Raw genomic sequence first — 24,280 nt, forward strand, 5'->3', positions numbered from 1 at the left:
GGGAAGCTCCTCAGCATTCAAAGGAAGGGTTCAGCTACATTACTGCAAGACATGGAACAGATCGTGTAGCCGTGAGTGTCTGATGGTGACATGCAGTGACCTTTGCTTATTAGACTGGACACACACACCCAAGTGTGTATCCCTTCTCCTCCAGAACATCAGACAAAATCTTACAGACACCAAAACCTCAGCCAAGTTAAAAAAAGTGCACACACACCTCTGTTGAAACAAAACAGGAGAATATTAGGAATTTGGATTGCTCAACTTAAAATGCTTAAATACAGCCTGGAAAATCTTTATGATACATAAATACTTCACTCTTTGCTGTCCAGAATACTGTCCAAGATCCCCAGGAAGAGTTTATCTTGCTTTCCTGAAGGTTTTTGACAGTACTCCACATGGCAGTGTGCCTGTGAAGTGCTAACCACCGCAGACCCCAGCGCGCATATGGCAAAGGGGCTCAGCGCAGGTTCATCAGAGCCGAGCTAAAGCAGGAAGGCCGGCGACGACAGGGAGCCAGGGCGAGTGGCAACCCTAATCAGCTGATGGAGCTCAGCGTTCATGTGGGGCAGGAACGCTCCTGTTCTGTGCTCATATAGATGATACAGAGTTAACTAGGAGCAATGTTTTACTTTAATTCTGGACACCAAAAGTTGACGATTGCTTCCTCTTGAGCCTTTATGTCATGCCCACGCTTACTGTAACTGAATTAGGGAAAGTGGGAATATTCTCTACATATGCCAGTTGATTTAAATGCCCCTTCAAATCCTTTCGTAGCATTGTGGTCATGTTGGTATCCATCGCTGTGTGTTTAAATCACAGACTACACAACAGGGGAATAAATTTAATTATGGTTTCAGATAAATGGACGAGTCTGTTGCATAAAAAACAGATGGGAACTTTTCTTTTAAAGAAGTCTCTCTGCAAAAGGATAGTTTTATCCTGTCTCAATAGTCCCTGAATATTATCCATAAACACTGGGCACAACAAATATGCACACATACACAAACTTTGGCTGCAGATGAGCATGTTAAGGAGCCGGGGCTGCTCTTCCCTGCTGATGAGAATGTTTGATGTCCCATTTTCACCGCTGCAAGTTGACTCTAGAAAGCAGCCCCCAGTCTGCCCACTGCTTTCTTCACCAGACAAACACCAATGGCCAGCTCCGACATGCAAGCTTACACATGGATGGATGCCTTCACCCAGTAAGAAGAGACTGATTTTGTGGTGAGGACTCGCTACTGACCAAGAACGAAGCTTGTGGAGAGGTAAAAGAGGTGGGGACAGGCACACATCTGCAGAGAAATGGTGGCTTGGGCAGGTATGGAAGCCTGGCCTGCCTCCCGAGTGTCGCCTCAACTCGCAGCGCGGCTCTCCAGCTTCTTCACGACGGAAGGGAAGACCACGACCGTTCACCCTGGGGCCACACAAACCGCACCGCACCGGGAGGCCAGGAACCGGCAGGGCCCTCACTGGGGCTGGCCGTCGGCCCAGCTGAGCCCGGGGCGCCTACGGCGAACGATCCCGGCGCGTCCCTCCCGGAGGCCCCTCTCCCACAGGGGCCACCACACCCCGGCGGCGGGCGGGAGGGCGTGTGAGGGCGGTGCGGCCCCGGCGGGGCAGGGCAGGGCAGGGCAGGGCTGGGCAGCGCCGGGCAGCGCCTCGCTGCGCCTCGCCCCGCCGCCAGGGGCGCGGGCTCCCCTCGCACGGCGCCCGCCACCGCCCCGCGCCCCGCTGACAGCCGCCCTGACAGCCGCGCCGCCATTTAACCCTCCCCTCGCCGCCGGCCGGGTCGGGCGCTGCCGCCGCCGCCGGAGGTGAGTGAGCGCCCGCCCGCCGCTGAGGGGCAGCTCCGGCGGCGTTTTCTCCGTGGGAAGGATCACGCTTCAGCCCCGTCCCTACGCGCCCGTCCCGCCGGCGGCGCCGGTGCGGCGGCCGCTCCGCCCGCGCAGAGCCGCGGGCAGCGGCGTGGAGGTGAGTGCGGGCCGGGCGGAGGGGGAACCGCGTCCCCTGCCCCGCGGCCTGGCCGCAGTTTTGCCTGGCGGCGGGGCGGGCACGGGGGTCGGGGGGGTCCCGGGCCTCGCTGAGGCGCCGTCCGCGGGGCGCGGGTGACGAGGGGCTCGAGCTGTGGGGGAGCCCCGGGCAGCCTCAGGCTCGGAGCTGGCTGGGTGGCGTCTAGCGGCACCGACCCCAGCCGGCACAGGATGGGGACAGCCGGTAGGTCGCCGACGAAGGGTGCTAGCAGGACCGTGCTGCGTTTGCCGTAGCGCTTGGGTTATTCGGGTTTTTAAAAATACCCGTGTGACTTCAGGTTCTGGGTTTGTATCTGTCCTCTGCCCCTGAGGCAGGGACCGTCCCGCCCGGGAGCCGTGGTGTTTTAGCACTCCGAGGTGCAGGCAGCACTGACACGTCAAGTAACTGTCGGGTTTTTTGTCACTCTGAGTCTGTGATAAGTAGGATTAATTTTAGCATTTTTCAGTATGTTTAGTGATTTCTACTTTATATTAGCCGCTAGACCAGGCGAAACCATGTGAGTATACGACAAAATCAGTGTAAAGCGTAGGAGACAGCTTCCCAATTTTCTTTTTAATACTGATACCTCGTGATATTTCAGACCTGCTTCTCAAGCATATTTCTAATTGTTTTAGCTGGGCAATATTTATTCTCCATACTATGATCTTTAAGATAAACTTCACTAAAAGGGGAATTCCAGAAACAGTGATCATTATATATATATTTAAAAAAAAAATCTAAAGGGGAAAGAATGGATGACTGCATTCCATCCCTTATGCCATAAGGGTTGATCTAATGTATTTAATTCTTTACATTCAGTATTTATTATTGCTTGGACACTTTCCCAAATCTCCTTGTGCTTAATAAACTTATTTTCACTGTACATTTTCCAAAGTAAACCTCATCCATATATTCAGTCTACTGTAGCCCTTAGGTTTTAAAGGACAGATGCTGCTGGCCAGCTAGCTCTTGAATTGCTGAGTTGATACCAAAGGGAGCTGAGAAATCCCAGGATTTTGTGAGATCAGACCCCAAATGTTGATGAAAATAGGCTTTACCAGCTAATTATTGGCTTTTTTTCTTGCTCACAGAGAATCTGGTGCTGTCAGTTTCAGCCTAGTGAATTTAGATGCATAATTTTAATAAAGCCATTATCTGATAACAATGTAAAATTGTCTGATGTGTAAATAAGAATGAAAGATGCCTTTGAGGATGTCAGCTCTAGCCCCCTGCTGTGGCAGGCTTCACATACGTACTTTTCTTGCTAAACTCAGTATCTTCCGAGAAGTGGCATATTTTTGGCCCTGACCACTCTGGTCAGTAGTGATTAGATTTTGATAAATTGTGATGTACACCTGAGGTGCTCCCTTTTTAATGTCAAAGAGGGAGGATTATATGGGAAGTTCTGAAATTCCCAGCAGGTGGTAACACTTCAATAGCTGCCTAATCCCACATAGCAATAAGCGAATGCTGGTTGAAAATAATTAATCTCTTTCCTGCCATACAGATAAAGTGTCTTAAATTTGCAGAAGTGTTGCAGATACACGTTTCTTTTTGCTGTCAGTGCTGCTTGGTGTCCCTTAAATGAAACGTAGGGAGGATTTGGGGACTTTCAGGCTTTTCTGTCTCTAGCCTATTTTACTGCCAGCCTCTCGTGTGTAACCAGAATTGTGCAAATTTCAGGTTGCAAATATGACTGAAAAATGTTTACTAATGGACAGCTATTAAGGAAGCTGTTTTTCATATCTCTTTTTTTTTTTTTTTCCCCCTCCCTTTACATTCTGGCAACATTTTGCTTGTTTTATTTTAAATTCCAATAGATAACTATATTTTTCTGACAGCATTACTCCAGACCCTGGCTGGTTCCCTGGGTCCATCAGGTGGCTGGGGTACACCCTGCTGTTCGGGGTGGCACTTGGCGGGGGGGGGGGGCAGGATGGCGCCAAGAGGGTCAGTCCTCAACCTGACCCACACACACTTACTCCTGCCCGAGCCCTTCTCCCACTTTGCTCTCAGGTGTGCCCTGGGTTGTGGGGGATCCCGTGCTGTGGCTGGGTCCACCTTCACCTGGAGTTGTGGGGCCTGGGGCACAAGGGGGGAGAGATGAGTGAGGACAGGCCTCTTCCTGATTCCTGAAGGAGGATGGAGCTAGGGCAGGGGAGGGCTCAGCTCTTGCGGGGATTTGCAAAGAGGAGGAGGACTGAGGGTATCCGTGGTGAAATACGGGATCCATCAGTGGCACTCCGTTTTGCATGAATGAGGCTACAGAGCACTGAGGTTTTGGGTGAGTTTGTGTTCTCATTAAACTCAGTGCTTGGTCATGGTGTAGCTGATTAACTCCTGATGGCCCTTTCTTAACTGCAGGGCTCGTTTGCCTCTCATCTCCCTTCTGAAGGGGGAGTAGCTGCTGAATGCTATGCTGTTACACCTGATGAATCTGGTAACTGGTTAGCTGTGCTAAATCAGCTGGTGACAGTGCTCAGAGGAGATGGCTGGTGTGTGAAGTGTCTTGTCTGCTCTGTGGCCTTGGATACTGCTGCAAAAAGTACTGGGAGTCACAAATCCAGTTGGCTTGTGGTTTGTTGTTGTTTTGGGTTTGGGGTTTTTTTGTTTGTAAAACCAAAATGATCACAAAGTACTTTATGATTTTAATGATGTAGAGAAATAGGGACATTATTTGAGTATATTAATATATGTGACTCTTTTAGTATATATAAGCTATTCTGTTACTTCTTTATTTGCAAAAAATATTGTAAATAAAACTATAAATTTCATTTGGTTTGTTTCTTACACGGTTCCTGGCACTGGGGTGCCTGTAAGCCTCGCAGTTCATGGGGGGTTTATTCTTGTAATACCTGTACCAGATAGTGAGGCACTATTTCCAGTGGAGAGCTATGCCACAGGAAAACAAAGTGATGTGACCAAGATTGCACAGGAAATCTGTTGCAGAGCAGGGACTTGAAGCTTTCCTGTGTCATTTGAGTTACACACAAGCCTCTTGGTCTTCATTTCCAAGGCGTTTTATGGCTTATCCCCTCCTCGTCTGTCATTTCCAATTCCCTTTGGAGAGGAAGTCTTCCCCTTCCAGTCAGCCCATTACACCGTCTCTTGGAAGAAGAAAGCATCTTTTTATGTTGCTGTGCTTCTGCTGTGTCTCACACAATAGAGCCTTAGTTCATGCTTGTCCACGAGAGCAATAAATTAAAAAAGCCAATTATTCAAAGTGTGATAGCCTTCTCTGATCGATCATTTTTCATCTCATTAAGTTAATGAACTTGAGGTAGGAGATCTGAATAGGGTAGAAACTATTTAAGATGTGCTGTCTGTCTAGAAAGGCAAAATTTTATGGGAGAATTAGAAGTGGAAAAGTAATAGAGTGCAGGGCAGGAGGCAAGGATGTGGAGAGTTTTGAAGAAGACCTAAAAATGAGAAGAAACCTAGAAAGAAGTTGGCTTAGGGAAGACTGAGGGGAGAGAGGAGAAGTCTGAACTCAACTTGGAGGTTAGCATAAGGTCTGCCCAAAACTGGGGTGAGGCAAAAGGAGGGAAAACTGAAGGAGGGGAGGGGAACAAACCTGTGGGGAAAGGGAGGAGAAGGAGAGGGGCAATACTACACCAGAAATGGGCTGGCAATTCTTGCATTCAAAGCTACTATTAGAATTGAGCTAGCAAAGGTGCGAAAACTCGGGGAGGCTTCATGGAGGCACTTTAATCGGAGCTTTGTTCAAAGGAAGGGCTGCATTGCAGCCAGTGGCCTAAAGTAGCTGTATGTGAGGTGGGAGGGCTCCCGCTGCGCGGCAGTGACGGCAGAAGCTTGCAGTGGGTGAAGCAGCCCCGGGCTAGGCTTCCAGAGGTACCTGATCTCACTAATTGGAAGTTAGTTTTGGTACCATTTCAAATACTCCAGTTCTAGCCTGGGTGTTGCCCGCGCTGCACGCCGGAGTCTTTTCCCAAGTGAGCCAAGATAACACAGAGGGAGGGGTGAGAGACGGAAGGAGTCTTTGGTCTGACGAATGATCGGCATGGGCCCTGGCACTGGAATCTGTCCGCGGGCTTAATTAGAAAGAGTCCCTGTCCTGAAAAGTCTGTGCTATAAATACAGAGCAGGAGAGATGGGGTGGGAGAGCAAGGAGCGGATTAATGCTGCAGTTTGTTGACACGGTATGCCTGGCAATGGCAGGAACAGAAGTCGGGTCTCCTGTGTCTCCCACCGGCGCCCCGTCTCGTGAACCATGCTGGTTTTGCCTGGGTCGGGCTGACACGCACAAATTAAGATGCAAGGTGACTATCTTGATTAAGAGTGTTCTCCCATGCAGGCTTTTTTCTTTCTTCCCGAGGATTTATTTTCCCTTCCATTGCTTCATTTCCTCTCTGCAGTGTGTTGCTCGTTAGACTGAGATTAGGATTATTTGAATTTCACCTGTCAGTGTGTGACTCTCTGAAAGAAGTGTTTGTAAAAGCCATTTGAAAAATACACAGCTGGGAGAGCTAGAAATGGAAAGGACCTGTTAAATCATCCAGCACAATTACGGTTGTGGCCCACAAAGCAATTTTTCCCCTGTCTTTCAGAGCAGTTTACGGCAACGCTGCATAACTTCTGCTGTTTTCCTTGAGTACTTATGCTAGAGGCTGAGGCATCTATCGCAATTACTTTTTTTTTTTTTTTTTTTTTTAAAGCAAACCTGCTTTTTCTTCCTTGGACTGCTTTGATCCTTTGTTTCGATTGACCGATTAATGATCCATAATGATACCTGAAAAGAATGACGTACCCAATGCTATGCTGTGCTTGCTGCTGGTAGCCGGGGGTGGTTGGGGAGCGGCCGCCCTGGGGAGCAGGCTGGCTCTCCACCACGCTCTGCTAGCAGCCCACCCCTGTCTTGAGGCATGAGGTTTGTCTTTCCTGTAATTTACGGCATATCAAGTGAAATTGTGGGTGGTGGCAGTATCAGTGTCCCTATCTAATTCTTTCTGGAGCCTTGTCAAGTTCATGGGCCAGATGATGATTATTCCCTTCAGATATGTACAGCTATTATTGTAATGGGCTTTTACTGAGCAAAGCCATGCTGTTAGTCTTTTCTTAGAAATTATTCTCTCCAGCCACTTGGCACAGAGAACAGTTTAAAAAGCTTTCAAATAACATGTCTGCTGTCTCTTAGTTCAACAAGTCTAGCAATGTAATTGTTGAAATATCTCATCTGTGATTCCTAAAGACGTACCTGATCTTTGCCATACCTGGTTCCTACATTTTACCTTTATGCTCTGCAGCTTTTTTCGCTCCTAACTGTTGCTTGTTCCAGTGCCAGATTTCTCTCATAAAATTAGGTTGTAAACTTTATGGAACAAGAATTTTCTTGCATGTTTGCTTGATGGTGAGCACAGTAAGACTGACTTGCCAGCGCTCCTATGCAATACAAAAGAGCAGTTCTTGTATTTTGAGAATGGTTCCCTTGAGGCAGATCTCTTTTTAGATTCTCCCCTTCTGTTTCTGAAGCAAAGTGTTGGTTTTGCTGCTATCATTGTGCTTCCAGCCTGTTTTATGTGGTGGTTACGGGACTCATAAAGAAAGCACGTGGACACAAAATTGTGACACTTGTCAAAAGGAACTCAATTTTTTGTTGGCTTAACCAAGGCTGCAAAGAATGTAAACTTAAAAAAATGGTGGAGGAAAAAGTGGAAGCACCTTATCCATATAATCAGTCTGAGTGACATAAAAGGCAGTTATAGATCTTTTATAAATCTAGTAAGATAAGTGAATATATTACTAGACCTGAATAACAGGGCAGTTTGAGGACCAAAATGGTAGTTTTCTACTGAGTCTCTTTCAGGCTTGAAAGCAGTTGACAGTAAATGATATGAATTGTATAGCAGCAATAAATCTGCAATATCAGTATGTGCTGAGGTCAGAGTTACATTTTGTATAAAATACTTGTTATTTCACAATCATGAGTCTTGATCTTAATATAAGACATACCCAGCAGCAGTTACTGCAATGCAAAGGTAAATTGGTGTGACCTGTCTTAGTTGTTCTGGCTCAGGAGCTGACATTTCAGGAGGGAAAAATTATTGTACAGTGAATTGTAGTTGTGCTTATTCAGTTCCATTGATACAGTATTAGTAATTGTTAAGTAAATGGGAGAAAAATATTGATTTATAGTGTGGATTTTTTTAATTATTAGTGGGATGTCTTTTTTCTTGTATTTTATGAAGCAAAGTCACCACAGTTGTCATTTATTAACTTTCAGGTGTTCCCGGAAAAAAGTGCCTGCACTTCAGAGCTGAAGAAGGACATGAGGAGTAAAAGGACCTGGGATCTCACTGGTCAGAATGAAACAGATGTTGAAGGATTTTTCAAATCTGTTGTTAGTAGTGCTCTGTGACTACGGTGAGTATTAGAGCTATCAAGGGAAAACTGCGAGATGTGTATTCACACGGTGGTTTTGGATGGTGCTGCTTCCAGGTGATCTGTTGAAATTGGATGCCACAGAAGCCACTGATACGCATAGACTATAGTCTAGCTCTTACGCAATATTTAGGTGGAAAATGCAATTTGTATAAACGGCCTCTGTAGATCAGAGTGGCAGGAACCTTTCCTTCTGTGAATTTGTTCAGAGAAATAAACAAGATAAATGAACAGATTTCCATGGGCATAGTTGAGGACTGGCTGTGTTAGAAACAATAGCTGGAACTCTGCTCTCTTGTAAGACTCATATTTCATAATATTTAATGAACGTCATGGAAGATAGATCTATTTTAGATATCCATACCAGGATGGGCGGAACTGCGCCATATAACTACCTGTTTCTCTACATTAACTATACAAGGAACCTATGGTGTTTGGCTGAGATGTAAGCATCTACAGTGTGGGCAACCTCCTATGGTTGAGTGAGCCTCCCTCCGATGGACCTGAGCTGCCACTTAGAGAACTTTTGAGAAAAACAGAGGTGTTCTTTCTTCTGACTATATAATAAGCCAAAGGATGGTATTCATACTCATTCAATTTTAGTCTTGTAAAATTAGGCAGCTAGTCAGAGGCAATCAGTCTCATTTGAGACGCACAAATCAGCACATATTGAAAGCAGCTCCAACCCATCTGCAGTCTGAGATGTGTGGAATGACAAAGCACCTTCTTCTCACTATCAGCTGCCAAGGAGGGAGATTAGATGTCTCAGTTCAAGTTAGACAACTGTAAGATGTCTACAAGCTGAGGGGCATCCTACACATGGTGTCTTGTCTTTCTCCAAGAATGTACTAAGTAGGAAGTATTTGCAAAGGCAGTTAATTCCTTATTGCACATTTTACAATTTTGAAAATGAGACTTTTAGTTCCTAAATAATACATATGTTCTCAAAAATTACATTCCTAATTTAAAAGCAGGTGTTCTGACAGCTGCCGTACATTGTCAAACCATGCTGAAGGATTAAGCCATGCACTGCTGAAATGTCTATAGCATGGAAGAAATGGAAAAACGATTGATTAGTCCCTGCTTATGGAATGAGCTGTGGTAACAGGTAGTTCACGCACCAAATGGCTGAAGATTTCTTACAAAGGAGAGAAATGGACCAAAAGTGTATGCAGTTTGCTTTCCTTGTACAAGTGAGAAAAATCTGATTATAGTTAATGACTGAATACTAATTATGCTCAGCTACTCATGCCTCTGTGCTTGCTCCATCTCCACTCTAGAACAAGGGATCACTAGAAGGTGTAAAGAACCTAGAATTGCCATCTTTTAGATGAACTTCATTCCAGTAGAAGTGGAGACACTTGGCTATGACTTTTAGTACCATTTCTTCTTTCAGTAAGACAAAGTTAATTAGCCAAGTTAGGAACACTGCACTGAGTGGGGAACACAGTGAAAGTAAATATTAAATTCACTTAATCCAAGAAGCGAGGTGAATGATTGCAATATCCACTGGTTCTTGGTTAGCTAGTCCTGTCGGCATTCACAACTAGCTGACTCAGAGGTAAAAGCTATTATTCCTGAACTTTATAGAGCGTGGCACTGTAATTAACGCAAGGTGTAGTTAAAGAGCTAAATCTCTGCTGCAAACTTGAGGTGCATCATATTTTGCCTTATTTCCAGTTAAAGGGTAGTCCATAATTAGGAAATTACTTCCAAACAGTTCTGCGTATATGCATCTTTGAGTTTCACGCGTACATAGTTTTTAGATAACTATTTCACTCATGTGCTTCTCTGTTTCAGATCAAGACTATTTTTTAAATGATCCAGTATGCTCTGGAAAATTCCTGTAATGCTAAAAAAAGCGCTAACATACAACAAAACAGTATTCTCATTTCTTATCAGGTTTTCTGATGTGTTTGTTCTTCTTAGCTCTGTGCTACTGGTGGCTGACAAGCCAACAGCACAACCCAAGCTGGCTTAAACACAATTAAAAATAAATAAATATCAGAATAGCACCCTCAAATAATTCTTCTTGCTCTTCAGCAAAAACAAGGGTTTTCCATTTGATCTTTCTAAGCGTGAGTTCTTGCAAAGACTCCTCTGGCAGGTTGTTGGCGCCACAGCCAGGCTCCATTCAATGGGAGACCATTGTAATGACAACCAAAAATATACAAATGCATTGAAAGCTGCCCCTGACTGGCTGCCCAAACAACTGGGACCAAGTTTTGGCATGTGACACAGTCGTGCGCACGCAGTGCTGAAGGAGCTTGCGGTGGAAGCTGGCTACTTCTGACTGGTGCCCTTTGGAACATCATGAAAAACTGCTATGTGGGCTGTCCAAGCATTGCAAAATTCTTGTGTTATTAACCAAAGATGGGAGGAAAGGATGCTGTGAACTGGGGCACACCAGAGCTCCGCAATGCTGTAACAGCAGCCTCCATTAATGCTCACTTCTCTCACTTCCCAAGTGATCTGCATTAGGGTTGATGGGAGCTGCATGGCTGTCCTCTGGCCTCTCACCAGTCCTCCCACACATACGCAGTGGTGTTAATGCTTCTCGTCTGAGCCGTTCCAAATAAAAAATAGTGCAAGAGAGTTGAGACTGTCGTAAAAGGGAGCAAGGACGTAGAGCAGTAGATACAAACATCGGTGCTTTTCATTACTATCAAGTTAATGTTCTTGATGTAAGTTTAAAGCATGAAGTTGGAATTTTCCATGCTGGGTTTTTGCCATGGTCTGATCTCTTTTTTCCCTTACAGTGTTTCAGCCAATTCCTTTGTAGAGAAACGCATAATTTTGCCCATGTTCAAAGAAACAAAAACCAGCAACTCAGAACTATTTCACTGGGAAACTCTAACACAGCTCTGGGAACCTCATGTTTGTTAGAGTGCTCATGGTGGCCTGGGACATGCTTTCTTCTGTGCTTATGAAGATTTGCTCAGACTTGGTCTAGATCTAAGTCTTCACAGCTGAGTTAGTGATGAAGTTCTCTGAGGGGTTGAATGTGCTCCAACTCCCACTGGCTCCTCTTGCCAGCCCCACGCAATACTCTGTGTGCTCCAGCCCAGGGCAGCAGAGTTCCCCCACATTTGTAATATCTGGTACTAGAGTTGTTTGTTCTGTGCTCTCTGCTGTCATGCTAGCAGTGAGCAAGAAATTGCTGGAGTTAATTGCAGGCCCAAGGAACAGGAGAAGGTAGAACATCTATAAGGCAAAGGGATGAGGACAGGAGTTTGGAGAATCGTGGTAACAGAGTTAGGATAGTACCCAAGAGATATTGACAGTAGGTAATGGTAGGAACAGGACTGGAAAATACGGGCAGGTACAGATGACAGAACCAAAACATGCTGGGCAATTTATAGAGAACCATTTTTCACAGGCATTCAGGGTCTGTTTCCTGCTCCCTGAGTGTCGGAGTTGAGATCAGGTTTGCTGGGGTGCCATGTACTCACCACAGCTGGGATCAATGGGATCCTGCTTTGGATGTCTGAAGGACCATTGTATTTAAAATCAGGTGCTGGGTGTCTTAGGACATACACAATTAGTTGATACTTGACAGTTTTCACCTTTGTGCCTATGCCTTGATTCTTAACACACTAAACAAGAATAGTGACATCCTCTCATCTTTGGGGATATTGGAAGGATAAACTCATTAATATTTCTAATGCACTAATATACTATGACGAGAGCACAATAGAAGAGTCTATGGGGGAAATGAATAATTCTGTGTTATCAGGATGGATTTTGGATTGCATGTGCAGTCAATAATGCATGGGACCACCCATGGAAGAATAAGAACAAAAAAGCCCTCTGGTAACGAGCACCATCCATCTGCCAAATGAAGCAGTGTCTTGTGGAAATGCAAATTAAAGACTGAGTTATAGTACATATATGTAAAAGTATATGCATGATTTATATGTGTAAGGCCACCTTCATTTGGACTTTATGGATGTGGTTGGAGCTGGTTATTTTAAGCATGTGTTATAGCTCACCCTGATGTAAATGTCTATAGCTGGTCAGATGAATTTCTTCCTGAAAATTTTCCCTGCTGACAAGAAAGTGAATCCAAGGTGACTAACTCAAATTGAAGCTTAGAGCGGTAGGCATCTAAAATTATGTGAGATGAGTCCTGCTACTCCTGACTACTGAGTGCTTGCCTTGGCAGTTGCAGTGTTTTCCCAGCAAAGCTTTCTTTGAGGTAGTCAAGACATGTAACAGATTTAACAAGTCAAAGTATTGTTAGTTGATACTACTTATGAAAGGATTGCTTTAACTGAAGTTTTATACTTCTGTAGCACCTTCCATCCAAGACTCAGAAGCCTTTTCCCAGACAATTAATTAAATAAAGACGTCTCACAGCACATTGTATATCTGGAATTGATGTATGCAGATCCCATTTGTCAGATAACCTTTCTACGTCTGAAATCCTTAAGTTTCAAGCAATGCAGAAAAGCTAGCTGAGCTGAGAACAGAAATGTGATCTTCCCAATCCATTGCTTTAGATACCATCTATCCCCGCTAGTTACAGCACGTCTCAGGATAATTTGGCAACTTGCACAAACAGGGTCATGCAAGAAGTGCATTTAAAAAGACTGCGCCATTTATAATGAAATGATGTCATTTAGACATGTTGCACCACATCTGAGACAAGAAAAATGCTGCAGTCACCATCACTGTTATTTTCAGCTCTTTCACTCAAGTGTCTCTGTGATGCAAATGAGCAAAATGAAAGATTCATAAGACAGAGCAAGAGAAGAGGCTTCAAAAAGCATCATGCAGACTTCCTATTTTATTTAATTTGAGGGACATTTTTCATGTTTCTGTATTAAGAAACTACTGTCCTTTTTTGCTAAATTATAGCTGAAGTAAGTGGAACAACTGCTGGCCACTGTGAAGTGGACTTTAAGAATCTGTAAGTGAAAGAAGTTGAGAAGTTTGAGAATCTGTCTTTATCTATCTATTAAAAAATTTTCTCTGAATCTTTTGGGTTAGGTTTTTTGTGTTTGGGTTTGTTTTGTTTTTTTTTTAAACCTTTTTAACCTTCCTGAACGTGTTACTGTAGTGGACTTTGAGATGCTCCAAACCACATCCCAACACAAATGAGAGGTGGTGACCTTTAATTGCTATAGCTAGGACCTTTTTTTTTTTTTCTTTCTTCGGTGAACTGATTAACTTTTAAAAAGTTTGAGAACCACTACTTAAATACCCACTTGATAAATCTTTGTTCTCTTCTATAAGGTAGATAAACAATCAGTTGTCTCTTTGGTTCTTAATACTGTTGTGAAACTGTTTTCCTTTCAGTTCTCGGCGAAGTGGAGTATCTCCTGTTGGAGCGCCCAGGTCATGTAGCCTTCAGCAATGACACAGTGTCTGTGGAATATCAGTACTATAGTGGTGGTAATGTGACAGCAGAGCATCTGTCCATCCTGTTGCTGGATGCCAACACCAATGAGATCATTGCAAGGAAACAGCTTCCAGCAAATCAGTCCCAAGGGATGGTAGAGTTTGAGTGTTTCCATTTCAAGAGTGCTGGGGACTTCTTGTTCAGAATGATCTCTCCCAGCGATAACAGCAGTGCTGCCCAGTGGAGCAGAAGAAGCATGTCCACTCTCCATGTGGAATGGCCTGTATTTCACATTGATTTGAACAAGAGTTCAGAGGTGCTTGGGAGCTCCCTTCAGGTTGGACTTTTTACAAATGAGCAGTTGTGTGCCATGAATGAGACAGTGATTTCACTGGATGTGATATTCACCAGCACCCTTTTTGAATTTGGAAGAGTAAGCTCTGATGAGACTCTGGGCATTAGAACTAGTAAAGGAATCCCCCTGTCAAGGTCCCAGTGGGTAGAGTTTGATTGTCCACCTATTGGTCAAGAAACATACATCACTGTGTTACTGAAATCGCTAGAAACACGTTCCATCATTGCCTCCATAGGACCCATAGATCTCCTCCACAAATTTGGGTACAGACTGGTTGTGGCACCAGAAGCAACATGCAAAACTTTGGTTCAGGTCTTCGTAGTCTCTCCACCGTGCACTTCTATCAGTGGAAAAATTGCCGTCTATAAAGAGGCTCTCAAGCATCCTAGTCAAAGAACAACTTGGCTGTATGAAAACACCCTTCACCCAGGAGACAACAGGACAGAATTTAACTGCACTTTGTTTGATGTGGGGAAGAACAAATACTGCTTTGACCTCTTTAATTTCTCAAACCGAAGCCATTTCCCAACAAGAGTTAAGGAGTGTATGATGATCCAAAGGAATATGGGTTTGTACTGATGTTTGTCCTCTTTTAACCAAAATCAGCACTCTTCCCAGCCAACATGAGTAATGATAAATAGATTTGATTGTGGTGTCCGCTATTGAATAGCTACTTTTTGGGTCTCCTACACCAGACAAAATAGTTGTAATGTCATATGCAGATGGGAACAAGATGGAGTAGACTTATGTTGAAGTATAAACAAGGACATTTGATTGCAAATGCCACTGTGGTAGCTTAAAATTGCACTAAGTTAACACTAAGTACTAACCAAAACCATTTGGGGCATTCTGAATAATGTATCTATCTAGTCTGGGTAAAACTGAAACTTGGCCCTCTCAGTGAGATAAGAAGCTACTGCAGTAGATCTGGCCCATTGGAGACAGTAAAGGTAGAATTAGTCTTACCTACATTTAAGTGTCTAAAAGCTAAGGTGCCAACATTAAGTAGCTGTCTAGCTTTTTAGTCAAGAGAGATAGGCATCTCGTGAGGGTGATTCATGGGTATAGAAGATACACAGGCTGAATTGTCACCTGGGTGTCTTTTTCTCTAGCCCATTTGGTGTAGGAGTTTAGAATCCTACCTGTTAGATACACAAATTTTGGTGAGATTAATCAGGCTGTAGCAAAAGACACTGTCGTGTCACTTGGACAGCTTACGCATTTTCCAAGCAGCCTTTCAAGACATGTCTCTGCTGCTCCTTAAAACAGATTACGGTGCATTTTCTGACCCTTGGGGCCACCTGGCAGATCATGGGTCACATTCGTATTGTTAAACTTTTCCTCCTAGAAAAGATTGGAATCATGCAAACTGCCAGCTAGGGACAGTCTGTGGTCCATGTAGTCTTTTGGGCCATGACCAGCCATGGTCTGGGAAAGTGCTGGTTGCCAGAAACCAAAACCATGTCCAGGAGGAGTATGCATTATCATGGTTAAGGAGTGATCACAATTAAGACAGAGCTTGTGCCCATTCCTCAGCCTTGTTTAAGGAATGTCTATACATTCTATTTATATCTATACATCTTACACAAATGTAGCTTCAGAGGTGGCAGTCCATGGTTTGGCACAGTCTACAAATCATAGTAGTATGGCAGAGCAAGCAGATGAACTAAATGTCCTTCTTATCCCTCATTTGTGGAAGGCAACCACAGTGAGGGCTGGGCTGTATGTGCATGAGGGGATTGGGGTTGGGTTAGGTTGTGTTGCGTTGCCTACACTTTGGAATGGAAGAGTAAATGTTCTCATTTGGAGCAGGCTTGTGTCCATATGTAATGAATTAGTCTTTCACATGTAAACACTTCAAAAAGTTTGGGTTGAAAGGTTTGAGATGTGCACCATTTTCTACATCTCCCCAACCCTGGTCTCCCTGAAAAGGAAGTGCAGGAACTCGAGCCAAAAAAGGGTCATTGCACTTCATGAGCTGGTCTCTAAGCGGGGTCATCAGGAGACCAGGAGTGTAGGACATGCTCCATAGCACACAGTTCAGACACAGCCTACCTTAATTAGGTTCCCAGTGTCATGTGGTCTTTGTACTATTTCATAAATTCTAACACTGTTACCTCTTTAATTAACACTCTGTACTAAAAATGACCTCTGTTTTCACCATATGCCAAACTTGGTACATAGTTCTTCTCTTTATCTTAACTTCCCATCTGCGTTCTCTGTTGGCACTCTCTCTCTTCCTTTGGCATAAGAAAGTCTATTTAAAAATGAAAGCATATTATTTTCTTAATGGAGAATAATTCTCAGGGAAAAAGGAAGAGAGAACTCTAATTCTTTCTCTGTGCTTGGGTGGTATGTTACACTGATGCAATCTAGATAATTACCCTGACAGATGAATACCTAGGATATGACATAGATATGTTTCTGTGCCCAATATTTGACTGTTTTAATTGATGAGATCCACCTTAAGCAATGAATCCCTGCAATGGGCTTTGTTTCCTTGGGTTCCCCAATAGCACCATCCTTACAACTGCAGTCAAAAGAATCGGGCTATGCCTGTGAAGAACAGAGTTAAGTCAATAGCTGCCAAGCCAGAAGTGTCAAATCTACAAAGCCGATGAAAGCAAAACCACGCTGCGTAGCCGTAAATAAAATGTCAACCTGAAATTAATTAGACTGCAGCACATCTGACTTTGTGCCTGTATCCGTGAGACTTCAAAGCCCGCAGGCAGCGTTGGAAAGGAGCGAGGTGTTCTGGGAGGGGCACATCAGACTGAAGCCACGACAAGTAGAGTGAACCTGTGCTGCTTTCAATGGCCATCAACCTCCTGGCTGTTTTGGAAAGCTCTCTCCTGGGTTCCAGAGCATGTCTCACCCTGCTGCAGGGCACTGTGCATAGACCTGGATCCCTGATAGCTGTTCATGTGAAATGTGAGGCTGCTGCACAACAGGCACCTCTCCACAAGTCGCTTATATTCTGCTTTGGACTCCCTGAACTCACTTTAAGGCAAGGAGAGGTGATAAATCCCCTAGTCTGGGCTCCTGGGCAGCATGGGCCATCACTTTTCATCCAGTTGCCTTATTGTTGAGTCCCACAACTAGTCTTTGCATTCATCTGCCACTTATCCTCCAGAGACTTATCCAGTGTTTTATCGAAGGCACCACAAAACAGAGACCCTTCTGGTAATTTCTGTCAATAGTCTGCTCTGATTTTTTTTTTTTTTTCTAAAAGGGAAACTCTGTGTGTTTCATAACTAAAGCTCATGTAGCTTCATCCTCTAGTGACTGGCTCTTACTCTGCTGGTCTCTGCTAGAGGAGACAGCTGTTTCCTATCCACTGTCTTCCCCCCGTGAAGGCATTTGCACATCCAGCTCGTCTCAGTCCTTCCAGATGATCTCAGTGTTCTTTGAAAAGATTAAGTCTTTAGTTAGAAGGTAATTTCTTCAGGATTTGATTAATTTTCTGGCTCTTTTTGGCTCCATTTCCATTTTTTTAAACAGTCCTTTTATTTGATGACAGGGTTACCAGCTTTAGGTGCTGTGTTCTGATGTCCTCCTCACCAATGCCCTTTGAGCAGCTACTTACTGCTCCTCTGCTTTAATTTCCACCAATTGCATTAGCTAATTTTGCCATAACTTTTACTCTGTAAACTCCTCTTGAGGTGTTTTTGCATATGACCTTTCCATATGTAATCTACCATCGTGCAGGTACAATTTGTATTCCTTCCTCCTACATTTTACGTTTTGCTGATTTACAATCTACTTTGCTTGAGTTATCCTAACTTAGCAAGTAACCTTCATTGCTCCATACAACCGTACTATCTACTTATGTCATCACAGGAGTGACATATTTTCTCAGTAATGGTTTTGTATTTATTTCTGTGTCAACTAGGCAAGCACTGTACAGCACTGAGCCATATGCTAATCCGTTTGGAATCTCTCCAAATGCATTCCCACTTGGTGATGGTTTTCTGTTGACAATTGCACATCAAATCTGTCACTCACTCAGTTCTTACTTCATTTAGCATGTGCTCTATTATTATGAAGCAGAGATATCATCTTGTAAAAGATCAAATCTCCTAAATCATTAAAATTATCTTCATCCAAACCACAGAAGATGAGATGAAAGATTATTTTCCCACACCTGTTTTCCATAGATCAGACATCAGTTATATTCCTGACCCTTCGTCAATCCTGCTCTTTACTCCTCATCCCAGCCAGGTTTAGTCCAGCCTGTGGAACAGGAATCTGGCTTGTGTCTGGAGTAGGAAAGAGAAGGTTCCTGGTGGCCCTGAGTGGGCCGGGACAGCAGCTCTTCCAGCCCAGGCCATCAGACTTCAGAATGAGTGTCGCAAAAAGGCTTATGCTATCTAAGACTGTGAATATATCTATTAAATGTGAGCCAGCACTTGTGCAGCTTTCTGTAGACTCCAGCTGGAGAACCTGTGAAAAAATAACGGTGAGATGTGAGTCACTTCGTTCATCTCAGTGGGGTTTTAACTGTTCCACACTGGTGACTTAGAGAGAGTCATGCAGCTAATTTTTTCCCTGTGTTTGATGGGATTATTTGAATGGCTGAGGTAGGAAACTCTGTTAGATCATCTTACCCAGCAACAGACGCATTGCAGGCTCATTCTTTTCAATGCTTTATGCTGTGCTTTGCTCATCTGGGATTAAAGTGTCCCCAGCAGTGAGACTTCTGCACTCCTTAGGAGGATGTTCCGTGACCTAGCCTGCATCCCACTTGAAACATTCGGATGAGACTGATAAAATTAATGAGTAATGCTACAGCATAGAAATGGGCATATTTTCTTCATATTTCCGGTGTTAATTAACTTTCTTTTACAGTTCTTAGTTAAACGCTCTGGAGACCAGTTTCAACTTTGGTATGACTCCCAAGTGAAGTCTCTTGTGCTTGTCAACAGCAGAGATGAATTTTTTTCATCTGACTTTTGCTAACTGTCAAATAAAAAAGCTATCGGGAAGTCAGCAGGGCATAAGAAGTGCAGCTGTTGCCAGTGAAGGGAAAGAGGAAGGTAGGGAAAGACCTTCTGAAGGGAAAAGTGGTCAGTAAGGGAGGAGAGGAGTAAGTGGAGTATTGAGGGGTCAAGCAGGGATATACAACTTCCATCAGATTTTTTCTCCTTGAATAAGACTGTATGAATCAGACCTGTCGATCTGTAGGAAAATCTGGAAACCAATTAGGTCTCTTGCCTGAATCTGTGCCTGGCATGCATTTATTTAGAAACAGGCAGATGCAGGGGATCCGGGTACGCCAGGGCTGCTTTGTGCCCCATGCGCTTCTCTTATGTCAATGAATGCTTCATCTCCACACCCCCAGCATTTTAGGAATGAATCAGGTGTTAGGGACTCACTGGGATAGCTCTTAGCTTCTGAAAAAAAATTTTTAGGTTGTGCCTGTGCAATTCTTAAAGATGCCTGTTTGTGGGGAAAAGACTGTAATTTGCCCGGGCAGAGTTTAGGTTTTCTTCCTTTAAAGGGATCCTCGTCCTTTCATTGTCCAAATTAGTAACGTGTTGGAGCATGCCACCATTTCAGTGCACCCAGGCTTCATTTCCATGGAAATAGAGAAATACGGAACGGGTGAGAAGGGTGTTTTCCCAGTTTTTATCCAAACATCAATACAACTTACAATACCCAATCTCAGGACCTGAAAACTGATCTCAACTTTCACAGATACCCTGCAATCCCTCAGGCTTGCCTAGGCATTTACGTGAGCCTGTAAATAATGAGTGATTTTGTCCCATGTCACTGGTCTTGTTGAAGTGCTTAGGACTATCACGTGCATCAGGCTGGAAGGATGATGCTGAGCGTCCCTCTCTGACTGTGCCATTGGATAGCACTATATGCTCAAAGTCTTATGAACACAGAAATTTGAGGGGAGATATTTATGCAGAGCAACAATTAACACAGTTAATTGCATTTATCTTTCATGTTGGCAGATCTGCCAACTGTCAGCTATTTCAAACTAACTCATCAGTTAGATGTCTTCATGTTGATAATTGATTCCTCAATTGTATGTGAAAAAATTCACACTTAGTAGAGCTGGTTTGCAGTGCATACCTTCTGGTTTTTCCCTTGACACTTTGGATCTGTTTGTCTTAAATGAAGGTTAATCATTTCATTTCCTTGAGGGAGAATAAACTATGCTTCATTTTCTTTTACATTCTGGTAATTGCAGGAAGTTGCAGAGCAAGTTGCAAGAGTTTAAATCTCCCATCTTTCATGGGAGCTGGAGCATTTCCTGCTCTCCTGCTTCTTAAAGCACGTACTCTTAGCCCCAAAGCTATGGATGCCAAGTGTTTTTCCTAGGGAGCTCTGTGCCCTCAGCTAAAGCTGAAGTCAGTGAAAAGTGCCCCGGAGCAACGGGCACATCATAGGTTTGACGTCAAAGTTAGAAAATTACTCATCCTAAGCGTTCTTGTACATGTAAGCCCACAGGCATCAATGTGAAGGCTGCCAAGCACCCTCCACTATCACTGGTGTTAGCACCGGAGGCAACCAGAACCATTTTGGGTCTGGCTCTATATCTGACTGTAATTAACAGAAGTTTAAATGAGCAGGGAATGGGGAGAGAGGGAAATGAGCTAGCTCATGCACTGGAAGTTATGGCAGGGACTCACCAAGCTGCTCACATAAAGTGGTCTACAAGGAGGTAGGTGCTTCTCCAACTAGCCTACCGCCCTCTGCCAATGATGAGGGACACTGCTGGAGCCTTTTGTGATACTCATATGAAGAAAAGTGTCATGAGATCCCCAAATACTGTGACACCATGAAGTCTTTTGGAGGAGGGATCAGTGAGCCCTTGACTATTGATTATGGCCATTTTTTCTTGCTGCCCTCACTAGTAGCTCTGTTTGCTAGCTGGTCTCATTTTGCAACTATCCAGGTCTGTACCTTTCAGGGACTCTTTACCCCAACAAACTTCACCAGTTCCCCCCTCCTTGACATCCTCTGACTCCCTTTCCTCCCAACACCACACCTATCCTGTCTTGCTCTGTTTCACACTTTGCTGGGAACTGGTACGGCTGCAAACTGGAGGAGGAGTGCCTCTTCCGAGCTCAGCCTGCCTCTGAGCTCCTCTCCCCTGCTCTAGCAGCTCTCCAGCTCCAGAGACAGAGGGGTGAAAGCAGAGAGGTGCACAAAGTGAAAGACACCCTGAGATCACGGATATCCCAATATTGCAGTAGAGTCAGTGGCAAATAGCCAGGGAGGTCACTTGGTGTTGTGTGGGCTTAAAACCACAGCACGCCGGGATTTCTCGCCATGCCCATCTCTACTCTGCATTAGGCAAGGCAGACATACTCAAACATGCGTGCACAAAGATGTGTGTGAGTATGTGCCCACACACGCTTTCCAGCCTTGGCTGGCAGCACACGTGTAAGCTCAAAACCTCCGGGCCTCATCCTGCAATGCAGGTGAGTACCTGCACACGGGAGAGCAGCCCCACTGGTTCTGTTACACTGCTCACATTAATGTCTTTCATACTGGCGTGCTCACAAAAAATTGTAGGACAGGGCCCAAAGCAGTTAAAATTTCATGTTTATTAAAACACAGCTGTATTTATTTTTCTTCGAGACTTTTAACGATAATAACACACCATGAACAATACAGCAGCTGATATAACATGAAATCGTAAAACCATTTCCAGTTATGCAATGCTGTCTAGTGCTTTAACATCATAAATTGTTTGCTGATCAGGAGCTCAGTGGCATGCTAGCAGCAAAGCAATGGTGTAAGAAAATTAAAGATCGTGACCTGTGTTGGCAGTAGCAACACCATAAATTATTTAAAAGAGCACACTTTAGTAAATCTAATCTACATTTTGTGATTTAGTTGATTTTCTACTTTATCTGTGAGCCGTGAAATAGAGTAAGTGGTCTATTGTTTTTCTTTCTGGCATATTTCAAAGCCAGGTCACTGGGGAGGGTCCCCAGGGTATGTGTCCTTAAAGGCTGCACCTGGACTCGTGCATTGGTTTGGAATTTAAAATTGTGGTCCTGCTTCAGTGTCACTGCTGTCAGATACAGGCAGGAACGGTCCCTTTCTCTCTCTGGGTTCTTGCTGCTGTAAAGTTAGAGCGTTGAACACTGGATGAGGATGTTGTCTAAGCAAAAGAGGGATTTCATTACATATTAAAAAATTATAATATTTGAGGTAGCAATAGAACCTGAGCCTGCCTCCACTTAAAATAAATAAATGAACCTGCAAAATTTCATCTTGAGTTAATTGCCTAACCATAAGCAATAAAACAATAGGGACCTGTAAGCTGTCAAATGAATGATTCAATAGCATGTTTGTGTGCTGAGAAGATAATAAAGAGAAAAAACAATATTGCCGTTTCATTAGGCCTTGTAGGCTTATCCTCCTTTCACAATCATATAAATCAGAGGTAACTGCACTTAAGTCAATGAAGTTATCCTGCTGTAAAAGCACTATCTGTCAGGCAGGAATTGGATTAATATATAAATTACGAACCCATTCCAAAGATTTGTGGATTAATTTCCATTTGCTGTTGTTCCAGGCAGTTCCTGCCAGGCCCAGTTAACTGACCACTGTGTTGCTGACTGGCACTGGAGTGAAAAAAGGGGGAAAAAAAAGTGGGAGCATTGCCCCAGACTCCAATGGGAACAGGAGCAGGTCTCTGGATGCTGCTTGCTCTTTTGGTGTTGCTGTTTGCATTGTTTGGTTATTTATTGTTGGGTTTCTTAAGTAAGACAAATGGCTATGTTTTTAAAGGTAAGGAGGCAGATGCGTTCCTCATTGCTGTGAGCCTGTGTATTTGCAGAAACGTGGAGCCCATGGCAGCCGTGGAGCCCTTGCAGCGTCACCTGTGGGGATGGCGTCCGGGAGCGCTTCCGAGAGTGCCTCACCTCCTCGCCGGCAAAACCAGGCTGCGCTGGATCACCAAGGGAGACTTCCTTGTGTTCGCTGGAGGAGTGTTTGTGTACGTAGTTCTGCCGTCCCCTTCCCTGTGGTTGCGTGTCTGCCCTGGCAAAAGCAAAGGGCCTGTTACTAGAAGGGCTTTGTAAAATGGCAGCATCTGATCTCTCTTTCAATAATATTGATTTTGGGGGGGTGTCACATTCCTGCAGTTGATAGAGTAGGGCAAGAGCCTACATGCATTTGTGGGACAACTGGAGATAGGGCTCTAAGGCTTAAGATTTCTGCATGCCCGGAGTGCCATGGAAGGGGTTTAAAATCTCCAGGATGGCTGGGGAGTGTGGAAGGGCTGGGGTAGAGATCTTAGGGCTAGCAGAACATGTGCAGTACCGAAGGCCAAAGGCTCCAGGCAGTGGAAACCTGTGAAAACGTGAAAACCTGTTAAAAGAGGACTGGTTCCAGCTGGGACTTGTGGTGTGGGGATTTCACTCTGAGAGTTTTTTGAGGTAGCAGGTCCAGGTCTCCCCCCTGCTCCAGCCTGCTGGCAGGTGGCAGGTGGGTGCAGATAGAGGAGACTTGAACCTCCTGTCAGATGAGAGGAGGTTAGAGCCCCGATGAGGCTGTGCCAGCACCATAATCGGGTGCTTGTAGCCAGTGTGAGGGGCAGGAGAAGCAGTCCCTTTTAATGGGCTAATGGGGCTCAGTCCATGCAAAACTTTTGCTTCTTGCAAACTCCCTGCTGAAAAGGACAGTGCTGATGCCAACGGGCCCCAGAGGTCCATGTGCTCAGAAACTGGCTGATGTACAAACTCCAATGCCTTCGTGTCCCACAGGTGCCACAGAGGGCAGGGATGGGGAAGGAAAGGTTCACAGGGACTGTGCAGGTTCCTAGGCTCTCACGCTGTAATTTAACAGATAATTTATTACAAAGTGAGCAATGCCTTACCCCTTGCTTTGGCTGCTTCCATCTTCCATGCACTTCCTTGTGCTGGCAGAAGTGGAGTGTGGAGAACTGGAATGGACCCAGCTAAAAAACGGACAGTTGCGGGATGTGGAGAAGTTGTTTATCACACAGCCACTGCAATGCTTGCGCCACTGAAAAAGGAAGGGCAGCAGAGGGGGAGAATGTGTAGCTGGAGCAGGAAGAGGGCAGGACTCCTTTTTGATGGAGGTATTGGTCTGAACCAGCTTCAAGGTGTTTGTTCAATGAATGCCTCAGAAGTATACACGCCGGACTGAAATGTATTGTGGAGCACTGTAAGAAA

The 24,280-nt window shown here is 44.5% G+C and overlaps 1 protein-coding gene across 1 annotated transcript in view; it reads left to right on the top strand.

Moving 5' to 3' along the window:
- Positions 1–1,730: 1,730 nt before the first annotated feature.
- Positions 1,731–24,280, top strand: part of THSD1 (thrombospondin type 1 domain containing 1) — a 28,043-nt gene continuing 5,493 nt past the window's right edge. The window contains exons 1-4 of the mRNA XM_054842465.1: positions 1,731–1,974; positions 8,255–8,394; positions 13,714–14,679; positions 22,921–23,079. Coding sequence (XP_054698440.1) covers positions 8,337–8,394; positions 13,714–14,679; positions 22,921–23,079 — 1,183 coding nt within the window. The 5' untranslated portion in view covers positions 1,731–1,974; positions 8,255–8,336. The remainder of the gene's footprint in view (positions 1,975–8,254; positions 8,395–13,713; positions 14,680–22,920; positions 23,080–24,280) is intronic.

The sequence above is a fragment of the Grus americana genome, chromosome 1 (genome assembly GCF_028858705.1).
Source record: "Grus americana isolate bGruAme1 chromosome 1, bGruAme1.mat, whole genome shotgun sequence".
Classification (NCBI taxonomy): Eukaryota; Metazoa; Chordata; class Aves; order Gruiformes; family Gruidae; genus Grus; species Grus americana.